The sequence below is a fragment of the Hordeum vulgare genome, chromosome 6H (assembly GCF_904849725.1).
Source record: "Hordeum vulgare subsp. vulgare chromosome 6H, MorexV3_pseudomolecules_assembly, whole genome shotgun sequence".
NCBI classification, from domain to species: domain Eukaryota; kingdom Viridiplantae; phylum Streptophyta; class Magnoliopsida; order Poales; family Poaceae; genus Hordeum; species Hordeum vulgare.
This window is the reverse complement of record NC_058523.1, coordinates 422,463,766-422,475,471: the sequence shown is the minus strand read 5'-3', so window position 1 is coordinate 422,475,471 and position 11,706 is coordinate 422,463,766. Positions and strand designations below refer to the sequence as shown.

At 45.7% G+C, this 11,706-nt stretch overlaps 1 protein-coding gene across 1 annotated transcript; it reads right to left on the bottom strand.

Annotated features, from left to right (window-relative positions):
* Positions 1-712: 712 nt before the first annotated feature.
* LOC123404699 (U-box domain-containing protein 33-like) lies at positions 713-5,612 on the bottom strand. The gene is made up of 9 exons (XM_045098647.1): positions 5,211-5,612; positions 4,477-4,598; positions 3,822-3,943; positions 3,509-3,613; positions 2,950-3,385; positions 2,708-2,848; positions 2,066-2,593; positions 1,204-1,983; positions 713-1,104 (listed from the first exon to the last, which is right to left on the bottom strand). The coding sequence occupies exons 1-9, from the start codon at positions 5,491-5,493 to the stop codon at positions 895-897; spliced, it is 2,727 nt and encodes a 908-aa protein (XP_044954582.1). The 5' UTR covers positions 5,494-5,612; the 3' UTR covers positions 713-894.
* Between the last annotated feature and the right edge of the window lie 6,094 nt (positions 5,613-11,706).

Below are 11,706 nucleotides of genomic sequence, written 5' to 3'. Positions count from 1 at the left end.
TAAGAGTGATATCATTAAGCATATTTCTCCTAAGTGTTTTCCTCCATAATCTTCACAAAAGAGGGGAAATAAGCATCTTGCAAGTCAAACCATGCGACAACCTTGCTGATTCATTTACTAAGTATCTACCAAACTCAATATTCCAGAAATATGTTCATGGAATTGGTATGAGACGACTTAGAGACTTGCACGCATCGCGGGGGGGGGGGGGGGGTCTCTTCTTGAGATATCCTTGTTTAATGAAATCACATTGTGCTATCTTTTGTGAGTTTATGTTTCAGGTTTTCATCAAGTTTTCAGGAAGTACTTTTTGAAGAAGAGCCCTTTTGAGATGATAGCGCTACCCTGACAATCATGAGATGATTCTACATGGCCAAACGTAGATTAGGAAGAGGGAAAGTGCTAAACATACGGACACTTACATGAGTTTTACGGAGACCTTCCCTCTAATACTCTCCACCCCCGCCCCCCCTGATTTTCAGGTGGGTGGGCCCCTCCTTCACCTTAATCCAATGCTAATTTGACACGTCAAACCGAGTCCGTAAAACCCCGTATGGGTCCGTCGATGTAGCATTACTGTTAGGAAAAGTGTTAAGATTAACAGATGTAATTAGGGAAATCTCCCCTTTTCCAACCTCCGTGCGGTTGCCTCTGCACGGACGTATCTCTTGCAGGAACCGGCGTGTCCGAAGCGTTGTGTCTCTTCAGATTGTATAAAAGGCAACCGTAACCATCAATGAAAATACCGAACCACTTTTGATTCTAAACAACTACATGCACATGCACGCAATTTTCCAGATCACTATCTGTAAATCCGTCCGTTGGAACAATTTTGCTGGATCCAAACTTTTATGTACACGATTTACAGGATTTCGTGCGTGTTCAGGGGGCTGGTCATCTCCAGTCCTCATGGTACCGCTGCCGATGCTGTTGTTGCCACTCGAGGATCACCGAGCGGAGCCCCCTGTTCGGGGTGAGCTCGCGGTGCTCGAGCTTGAGGTTCGTCATCGGCGACGTGTCGTGCCCGCTGTCCAGCCACCCTCTGATCGCCTCTGCCTCGTAGGTGAACCCGTCCGCCGCGATGTGCGGATCACTCATCATCTCCTGTTCACCACCCACGACAGAAGAATAACTTTGTAAGATTCATTTGAACAACCTCGTAAATCATCCATCGATCGTCACGCCATGCACCGTAGTACGTACCTGGAAGATCGGGCAGACGAAGTAGGACGGCGTGGAAGCCTCGTCCGGCGAAGCCTCCGATGAAGCGGCGAACGTCGGCCGCCTGGCGGTCAGCGAGGCGGCCTTCATCAGGGGCTCGACCACCGTCCACACCTCCCGGGCGAGGTCCGGGCGGCGCCTCCTGCTCATCTCGGCGCACCGCAGGCCGAGGTGCGTGAGCTGGTTGGCCTGCACGAACGGCCAGGCCCCCGCGGAGGGGTCGAGCACGGTGTGCAGCTCCCGCTTCTCCACCGCGTCCTCCACCGCCTCGGCGATCTTCTGGGGCCGCCTGCCCGTCAGGAGCTGCAGGATGATGATGCCCAAGGAGTAGACGTCGGAGCGCGGCGTCAGCTCGCCCGTGGACAGGAACTCCGGGTCCATGTACGCGAAGGTCCCCTTGGGCGTGCTCGTCCGGTACAGAGTGGTGGCGGTGGAGGTGCTGGACTGCGTCAGGAGGCGGCAGACGCCGAAGTCCCCCAGCTTGCTCACCAGGTTGGCGTCCAGGAGGATGTTGGCCGGCTTCAGGTCGCCGTGGACCACCGGGTGCGGCTTGTTCGAGTGCAGGAACGTCAGCGCCGAGCACATCTCGTAGATGATCCTGGTGCGCACCTGCCATGTCAACGGCGGCGTGCCGTTCGCGCACACGAGCCGGTCATCGAGGCTGCCGTTCGGGAGGAACTCGTACACCAGGCCGAACGTCTCCCGGCACGACCCGATCAGCGCGACGAGGTTCGGGTGCCTTACTCTGCCGAGGACAGCGACCTGCCATGGTGTGTGTGACTGCAGGATCAGACATGACCGACTCTGCAAACTGACGCCAATGATGATCGACTGAAGAATTTACCTCTTGGTTGAATTCTGACTGGCCCTGCAAGCTTTTCGGGTGCAACAATTTTATAGCCACGGTTGTGCTGCGGAGTGAGCCTTTGTAGACACACCCGAACCCGCCCTCGCCGATCTTGAGCGCTTCGTCGAAGCTCCGAGTTGCCTGTTCGAGCTCAAAGGCGGAGAACTCGGTGCTTAACGCTTCAGCGGCCATGGAAGTTCTCTGCTCGCCCTTCTGGCGCAACTCTTCTGCTGTGGTTATCGCGGCATCTCTCTCTTGCTGCAGCTCCTCTTTGTCTGCTTGGAGCGCGTCGAGAAGGTACTTGCTTGTGTCCAGCTTCTCTTCGATCTCTCTAAGAGCAGACTCCATCTCGGTTATGCGCTGCTCCAACATGGCCTTCTGCTCTTCTGCATCACATAGTTGGTGGTATATCGTGTCACACTGAATTTTCATTTCTTCGAGCTCCTGCGTCTGTCGCACGAGTGTCTCCTCAATTGTTTTTCTCTGTCTTGTCTCATGGTGATACAATTTCTCCAACTCCTTGGCCTGTAGGATTAGATTGTCTTTAGTTGGTTACTTGGTTTCAGTTCAGGGGCTTTACAATCTGAATTACGCGCCTTAAAAGAACTGGCGTAAAGGTCAGAGCTCAGAACCAGTTACCTTTTGAAGAGCTGAAAGCAGATCAAGTTCGGCTTTTCGGCGCTTGGTTGATTCTTCAAACACCTCTTTCTTCGATTCTTGAGTTTCGCGGAGAGCCTCCTCAAGTCTACCGTACATTTCCGCATCAGCACCTGGAGTCTCCTGTATGGCACAAACACTTCATTATCTGTTGCATTTCATTAGGTGGAGTTCTTTGCTGATTAATATTGTGAGACTTCGACATAACAGTAGGTGATACGTACGAGCTCAGGAAAAGGAGACGAAAAGTGCTCATCATCAGACTCATGCATTGGATGCTGCGTTGCTGATTCGGAGACACTGATTACTTCATCATTCCTTGATAGATTGTACCAGGAGCCTTGTGATCTCCTCCCAAATTCCTCCCAGGAATCCATAGAACTCAATGGTGTTCTTGTTGGCCTGGCATTCACATTGAGTTCCAAAGGTTCAAATACCTGAGGTGGTGTACCACCAGCTCCTCGAGAGTGATGCCGCATCACTTCTGTTCTCGATCTGTTCAGATTTTGCTGTGGACTTCCGTTTGAGCTTGGTGCTTCACTCTCTGACTGGTGGATCGTAATTGATCTCCTGTGGCTAGACATGCTGCTCGCTGATAATGTTGATGCAACCGTGGATGCAGGTGATGCTGGTATCACAGGAACGGTTGTGTTTGCTTCCCTGCAGCATTGAGCCATTGACAAGTAAGGTCAACAAATTTTCATATGTTGTTCAACGCAATATACTGAGATTTATATAAAGGTAAACTAAGTGCCGATCTCAAGTCTGTTGGCTTAACCTTACCTGGTACATATCAGTTGTCCTTTACAAGTGAACCATATCATACATGGTGAGGCTTCTGCCTCCATTAGTCTGAGTGCTGTCTTGGACTTGGGTCTTTTCATTTTCCTACAATTTTGCCATCAATGTTATCTTTGATATCATACAATGTCAAGACTTATTGTTTCTCGTTTCTTACTAGCACCATACACGGACTGATACTTATCAGGAACAAACAAGATTTGCGGTGTATTCACTTCATTCTGATGATATTCTGCAGACCTTAACTACGAAAATATGGCATTAAAAGAGAACTATCAAGGTGTTTGATCCATACTTTGAGTAATGTTTGTCAGCAGCTGCTCCCATGACAAGTTTGGTGATGCCATGAAGGGCAATAAGCTCCTCAAGTCCTTTAGCAACATCATCTTTCTCAATTATTATCTTCTCACAGCTGACCTGTCAAAGTAAAATTGTAAATGCAGATTCTCGTACCTAACCTGTGAAAACAAAATGGTAAAAACAAATTTTGCAGTCGGGATACACATATGCTTTTTAAATTATCCTATTTGTTAGTTCATACTGGATTATTTAGTGGCCACGTATCATGCACAGCCCATCCTTAGGGTATGCCCATGTAAACTAGTGGGCTGAGGCACCAAATAAAATTGAAAGAAATATATAATGAACTCCACATGCACTTACCATTTTACTCTACCTACGTATACACTTTAAAATTAAAACTCAATTGTGCAATAAAAGTTTCAAGAATGAGATTTTTTTTCCTATGCACTTGGATTTCAGGTTAATTTTAGAATTTGTTTTACCACTACACTCCATTGATTTCACCTGAATAAAAAGCCGAGAAAATTTTCATGTCGATTTGAGGCCCGAACCAAAGGCGAGCTGTACGATATCTTCCCTGATTAGTTAGTTCACTAGTTAGTTTATCCGTACGTGAGAGAAACGTAGCAGATGTAGGAAAAAAATACCTTTAGTATTGTGCATAGCACAACATATTCATCCAGTCTTTCCGATGCCTTCTCTAGCTCCTGCTTTCTGTAGTCCTTGACCTGTTCTGGATCCAGCCTGGTGTAATGCATTTTTGCTCCCACTGGAAGAACAGAAAGACAAGCGGGGTTCAAAATGTGATAAAAACAAGTCCTGTTAAGTCTACTCTAAGCTCTCAAGCTAAATGACCACATAAAAGTACTCCCTCCATTCCAGAATAAGTGTCCTTGTTTTAGTTCAAATTTGAACTAGAACCACGACACTAATTTTGGAACGGACGGAGGGAGTAGAGGACGCAATTTTTCAGTTAAATGGTTTGATAATATTTACGCCTGATGCCATCCTGTGATTTTTTTATTATTATTTTTTTTTTTTTGCGAAAAACAGCAAAGTTGCGCTACATTGACACGGAATGGTGGTGCTTTTAGAAACCCAACCGTGTTGCTGAACTTCAAGGCCTGTTCGGTGTAAATCTAGTAGTAGCATTATTTGCTGCAGTAAGTGGGTCTGAGGACTCTACATAGTCAAAGTCTAAGCATTGGCTCGGCTTCCTGTTGGCCAAAGCAAAATAGAAAATGCCAACGAACAAAATCCAATTAATTTGATGAACCGCACATTCACTGAGAATCAAAATGGCATCGGCATCCGGTTTCGGGGATGCCTTCTTCCTCGGAGACAAGTCAGGGCTAAAATGGCACAAACGAGGAAGCCTTACTCATGGGGATCATCTGCGCGGGGCGGTGGACGTGAGCCACCACGACCTGCGCGCCGTCCTTGGCCACGTTCTGCAGCGCCCACTGCAGGGCGCTCTTCCCGTGCTTGACCTCTCCGGGGACGGCCACGAACACCCTGTCCGCGGCGGCCCGGCTCGCCTCCAGCTCGCCGCCGGCCTGGTCCGCCTCCACAATCTCGCCGCCGATGTCCGCGAGGCTGCTCACCGACGTCCTGAAGCTGTACCGCGACCCGCTCCCCGACGTGCCCCACCGCCTGTGCTCCATCGCCGCTGGCCCCGACGGTGTGCCAGTGATGCCGCGGCCGGCTGCTGTAGACGTGTTGCGTGAGCGCGTTGCGGGCTCTGAGGAACTGGCCCGGGATGACGGGGAAAATTCGGGGGAAATGGCTGGGCATGCCGAGTTGGTGTTTATCAATGCTCCACGACTTGAGGTCAACCGTCCGCGGGTCCGTGACAGGGAGTTCCGAATGGTAGACCGTTTTATTTTTATGTTTTAAACGGGGTAAAAGATTTGTCTCGTCTAGTGTTAATTAAGAAAAAGAAAAGATTGATACTCCCTCCATTCCTAAATATAAGTCTTTTAAAATATTTTATTAAAAGACTACATACGAAATAAAATGGATGAATCTACGATCTAAAGTATATCTATATACATCCGTATGTAGTTTCTTAGTAAAACCTCTAAAGAGACTTATATTTAGAAACGGAGGGAGTAGTTTTGTTAGAGAAGTCACATTCTTACGCGGCATGAATGACTATTCACACAAGATAATGTTCCCTAATTTCTTCGTTCTGACGGTGATTTAAAGGTTTGCCTCGCGGTCAATGTTGTTTATCAAGGTGGTAGGGGAAACACTCTTGTGCCAAAAACACGTGCATTCCTTTCGTTCCATATGATCCATGATACGAGTATGGTAAGTGATGCCAGACTCCAATGCCGGTCCTGTTCGACCACCAGTTCTCAACCGAATCTTCGAGATGCCACATAGAAGTGTCCATATGATGAAGCCCGTACTTCGCACTTACCAAGTTCCATTGTCTAATTGTGTAGCGGCATTTGAAGAAGTGTGTTACACTTTCTTGCTCTCTCTTTCATACAGTGCAAAGTCCATAATGTGTCCATCCCCTTTTCTCCGGTCTATTCGAGGTCCAAATTCTATCTTGGATAGCCAGCCAAGCAAAGAATTTAGCCTTTTGGTGGCGCCCAAGCCCTCCAAATCATATGTTTCATGGACGAGAAAACCAATCCTAGGAATTGAGCCTTGTAGTCGGAGGCCACAGAGTAATACCCACTTGTCCTGTGCTTTCACACAATGGTATTTTCGATGAGTTCATCAAGATGAACATATCCACGAGCGCCCATAGAGTGAAGAATTATCGCATGTGTTCAATGGGGACGACCGGAAGGTTTTGGTCTTGAGGATCCACACGTTATTTTTAAGGGCCTCACACACCTTCTAATTCTTCTCAGAGGAGGCCTCAAAGACAAGCAGAGTAATGTCCATAGGCTTGCACCCATGGAGCCAAGGCGAGTTCCAAAAAGACGTTTTGGCATCATTCCCCATGGTGATGGTCGTACATGCATAAAAGAAGTCAAGGTCCTCCTCATCACAAGGATTTCCCAATCCAACCCACAACTTGTGTGGAGCTGTCCATTCAAACATGGCCATCTCAAGCGCAAGGCCCGTGCAAATTTGTCGGTGTTGAGTACCCCTAGGCCGCCATATTCAACGGGTGGTTAAAAACAATTTCCCAGTTTACTTTGCACTTTGGCACCCATCGTCTTGTCCGACCCCGACCAAAGGAAGGCATGCTCAAGTTTGTTAATATTGTGAATAATGTCGAGCGGTATGACTAATGGTGTGATGAAATAGGCCGCTTGCGAGGTGATGACGGACCTAACAAGTGCCATGCGCCCAATGGTGCTGATGTTTTAGCCTTCACAGGAAACCAACTTGTTCGCAACTTCGTCCTCATGAAATTGCAAGTCCACCTTCTTTAGATGCTAGACGGACAAAGGAAGTGTTGGTGTCAAAACTAGATGATCTCGAGTAGGGGGTCCGAACTGTGGATCCTGGATCGAAGGGTAACATGGGACGAAGGAGACGATGTTTTACCCAGGTTCAGTCCCTCTTGATGGAGGTAAAACCCTACGTCATGCTCTTGTTGTATTGATGAAGTAGTACAGAGTACAAAATTGATTTATCTCGAGATCGGATGTGGTGGTCTAAACCCTAATCGTGATGAGCTTAATGTGTCCTACGTACTATGGCCCCCTGGTTTATATAGATACTAGGGGTGCTAGGGTTATATAAAGTCGGTTACAATAAGGAAGGAATATGTCGATTACTACGTCGCCTTGGATTGTACGTCAAGTCTTCGGAAGAGTCCATCTTGATTTCAATATCTTAAATGACGATCGGATAGGCCTAGGAGTCCGGCCCATGAGAATATATAGGCGGCCCGAGGACCCCTTAGTCCCATACTCCCTGAGTAGCCCCCGAAGTGGCCTCCAATGTCGAAACCTTCCACCTGTGGTTGCTTCATAGAGAGTTTGGCTTGCGAGGCGAGTTCTTCTCTTCCTTTAGCTGATGATAGTTCGGCTGTCGATGACCTTCCTTCCTTCAAATACACACACACACACACACACACACACACACACACACACATATATATAGGAAAATTACATCCTACCACCCAGGGGTAGTTACCCCACATGTTTCATATACTATCATGCGGTAGTATATATATTAATTTATCATTATTCTTATGTCTAATATTGTATATAAGATTTTTTAAAGTGAGTTCCATGAAAACAAATTACAAGTTAGCCCATAGTTTTTATTATATTTGTGAAATACATATATTTTTATACGTAAAAAATAACATACACAAAATATGATACATACTATAAAAAAATACTATATATACTACCTAAACATTATTATATACTACATACTACGCGTAAATACTCTCCGATTTGATAGATACTACATACAACATACAAAACACAAGTGATAGATACTACATACAACATAAAATTCGAGCTCCTTCTTGCATATATATATCGAGGCCGGCCGTTCAACCATGAATAGTGTCTTTTCCTCCCCTATCCGAAAGGTCACAACTGGTCAAGGCCTATTGAAAGTGCATGTAGTCCCCATGTGTGGTCTTGATAATTGATGACAATCCTGATGTACTAATGTTTGCATTGAGTTGTACATTTTAAGGAATGTTCTATATGCAACACATGAAGAATATTGGATGATTTGAAGTATGCTTGTTCTATGAATATGCAAGAAGGAGCTTGAATGAATTCTAAATGAATGCCATATACATATTGTTGTGCATGCATCAAGGATGAGCTCAATGAGTGAATCAAATATGATACGATCAAGATGAATTTCATGTGATGAACTAATGTGATCTATGTGGAGTTCATTGAGGATCTCGGACATTCTCATGCCTTGGCTTATGGTTTGAGCCATGATGGATCAAGATCTTGAGAGAATAATTAAAGAGAAGAATTCTACATATGTCTTGAAAATAGGATCATGATGAGCTCATATGTTGTATCATGAAGACGAGCAAGTTATAGCCAATATGAGATTCATGGAGAAACTTGATATGGTCATGGTGAATTGAGATATTGGCAATCATTCCTTAAAGCAATGAAGCCTAACAAGAAATCAATAGGGCCTTCAAGGCATCAAGATTAATCGTGGATCTAAGATAAATGTTGACCAAGATGAAGATCAAAGAGTTAACTCAAAGTTGGTCATCACACAAGCGCAAATGATGTACCACATGGGATCCTGTGGTATGGTAAGTGATTGTCAATTGCATGTTTTGTACTAACCCATACTATGTGCTGTCTATGTCTATAAGGGTTAGGTAATTCTCATGGTCTTGCATCGAGAGAGAGATTCCAAGTGTCCATGAGATGATGACATCAAGGGTTCATGATCATGTTTGACAAGGACATGTTCAAAAGATAACCATTTCTACGGATTACATGCTTGAAGCTTGTGGATGTTCACATGATAGACAAATGAAGATGAATACAAAGCAAGGCTTTCCACATTGTGTATGGGAGAGCTACTTGAAGACTTCATCAATGTCTTGCCTTCACCTTGAGCCAAGAAGAAACAATAACATTAAGCTCAAGTCTAAAGCCCGACTCAAAGGTATTAGTTCCTTTGACGTTAGTGGTGCGGAGTGATGATCACGGAATAAATATATACACTCAAGTATGGATTATCGGTAGCTATGTAGTGTAGCTCTTTTACGATTCTTGAGTTTTAGGGATCCCACACTATTAAGAGGGGATCACTCGGTCTCGCAAGAAACTTGCTCAAAACTCTAGGCAATTCCAGTGTCTCTATCTTCCTGGTTGGTCTGCTCCTCTTCGGTCGTCCAGTGGTCCTCGGACGTCCGGACCCTGGATGGTCGACGCCGTCCGGAAATCCGGAGCCAGCCAAAAAGAGTCAAACCTTCGGACTTACGGCCCCTCCGGTCGTCCGAGAACCAGACGTCCGAGAATGGTAGGAATTCCCTTGCCACCAAATAGATCCAAAATGTCGGACCTTTGACCATTCCGGCCGACTGTGTCCCGGATGGCCAATGCCTTTCGGTCGTCCGTGCGTTGTTCACTTTTTCACCTATTATTGACCTAATATCTTCTGTGCCTTCGGACGATCAACATCCTCCGGAAGACCGTATGCTGATTACCTCTCCACCAAAGACCATGGTAATCAGATACCTTCTACATCTTTCGGACGACCGACCACTGTCGGACGTCCGACCCCTCGTGGCTGTCCGGACGACCGTGAGTTGTCGGACGTCCGGCAACTGCACTGCATAAGTGGCTCGAATGGTCACCTTTGTGCCAGCACTATATATAGTCTTCTCCCACCTCGAGTGGGAGGTGCCCAACACAGCCATAAGATTCCAAGAACATCTTTCTTTCTCACTCCCATTTCCCTACACCAAAAGCTAGATCCCAAGTGCATCTGTGAGTGCCTTTGAGGGTTGCTCCAATCAAAAGATAGATCGTCTCCCTTTCCTCCTCTCAACCCAAGCTATTTGTGATTTGAGCAAGTTTTGAGCAGTCCTCGTGATCTTGTTACTCTTGGAGGTTGGAGACTCCTAGGCGGTAGGAGTTCTTCACAGAGGAATCAAACCATTGTGATTACCCCGGGGAAGTTTGTGAGGGTTTGGAAGCCACCTCAAAGGCTTACCACTAGTGGTTGAGAAACGCCTTTGTGGTGTTGTCTCAAAGGGAGAGTAGGGTGAGCCTTCATGGCGTTGGTGTGCCTTTGTGATAACATCCACCTCTCTAGCGGTGACTAGCTTCCCTCTAAGGAAGTGAACATCGGGATACATCCTCTTCTCCGTGACTTCGGTTATCCCTAACCCTAACTCCTTGCTTGTGGCTTACCCTGGTTACTTGAGCATACATTCACTACATATTGTTGTCCTCATTATATTGTGTTGGCTATTTCTCTGTAAAGATTAATCATTTAGGCCTACACTTTATATCCCGCAATTCATACTTGCTACGATTGATATATCTTGTGTTTAGTGTGATTTGCTAATCTGTGTCATACACTCTTATATCTTGTGACATTGCTCAAGTAAGTTTGTGTAACTTACTTGTGCTTGTGAGTAATCTTGTTGTGTTCATCTTAGCAGAACAAGTAGCTGGTGCACGTAGTTGAGCCTAGTATATTTAGGATTTGTTCTTGAAAAGTATCCTCTTAGTTTATTTCCGCATTAGGATAAAGCCAAATTCGTAAAAGTTTTTAAAACGCCTATTCACCCCCCTCTAGGAGACATCGTGGTCCTTTCAATTGGTATCAGAGAAAGGTCTCTCCTTATTAGGCTTCACCGCCTAGAGAGTATCGATGTTGACTATTGGATTAGTGCACAATGACACCTTTGACTTTGATGGCACAAATTATCACTAGTGGAGAATTCGTATGCTTTATCACCTTCGGGCCATGGGCCCAAATGCTTTACGAATTGTTCTTGTAGGGATTGCTGCTGCAAAGGATGATCCATCTCCATCTATAGAAGGCATGTATCTTTATTGTGAGGCCTCCCTTGCCATTCATCAAACTATAAACCCTGAAGTGTTTAAGTCAATCTCGACTTGCAAGTCGGCTCGTGAAGTTTGGACCAAACTCGAAGATATATATGGTGGGTCCAATCTCGATGAAGACAATATTATGTTGAAGGAGTTGGTGCACTAGCTCTTCACACTTTTCTATCATGAAGAGCCCTCCATTACTTCCATCTCCGATTACTTGCACACTTCAACATCTTCTACTCCACCAACATGTGGCGTGCCATAAGGTAATGACATGGTGAGTGAAGAAATATCTGTTGATGATAATGTTGTATCCTCTATGGACATGGGCATATCTAACACCATATATAGTGTAAATTACTGTGTTGATAGTTCATGCATATCACC

Coding starts and splice junctions, on each gene's coding strand:
- LOC123404699 (XM_045098647.1), bottom strand. CDS start 5,493: ATGGAGCACAGGCGGTGGGGCACGTCGGGGAGCGGGTCGCGGTACAGC. Junction 2,849..2,949: donor CGTCTCCTTTTCCTGAGCTC/GTACGTATCACC, acceptor TGTGCCATACAG/GAGACTCCAGGTGCTGATGC. Junction 2,594..2,707: donor TGCTTTCAGCTCTTCAAAAG/GTAACTGGTTCT, acceptor CTAATCCTACAG/GCCAAGGAGTTGGAGAAATT.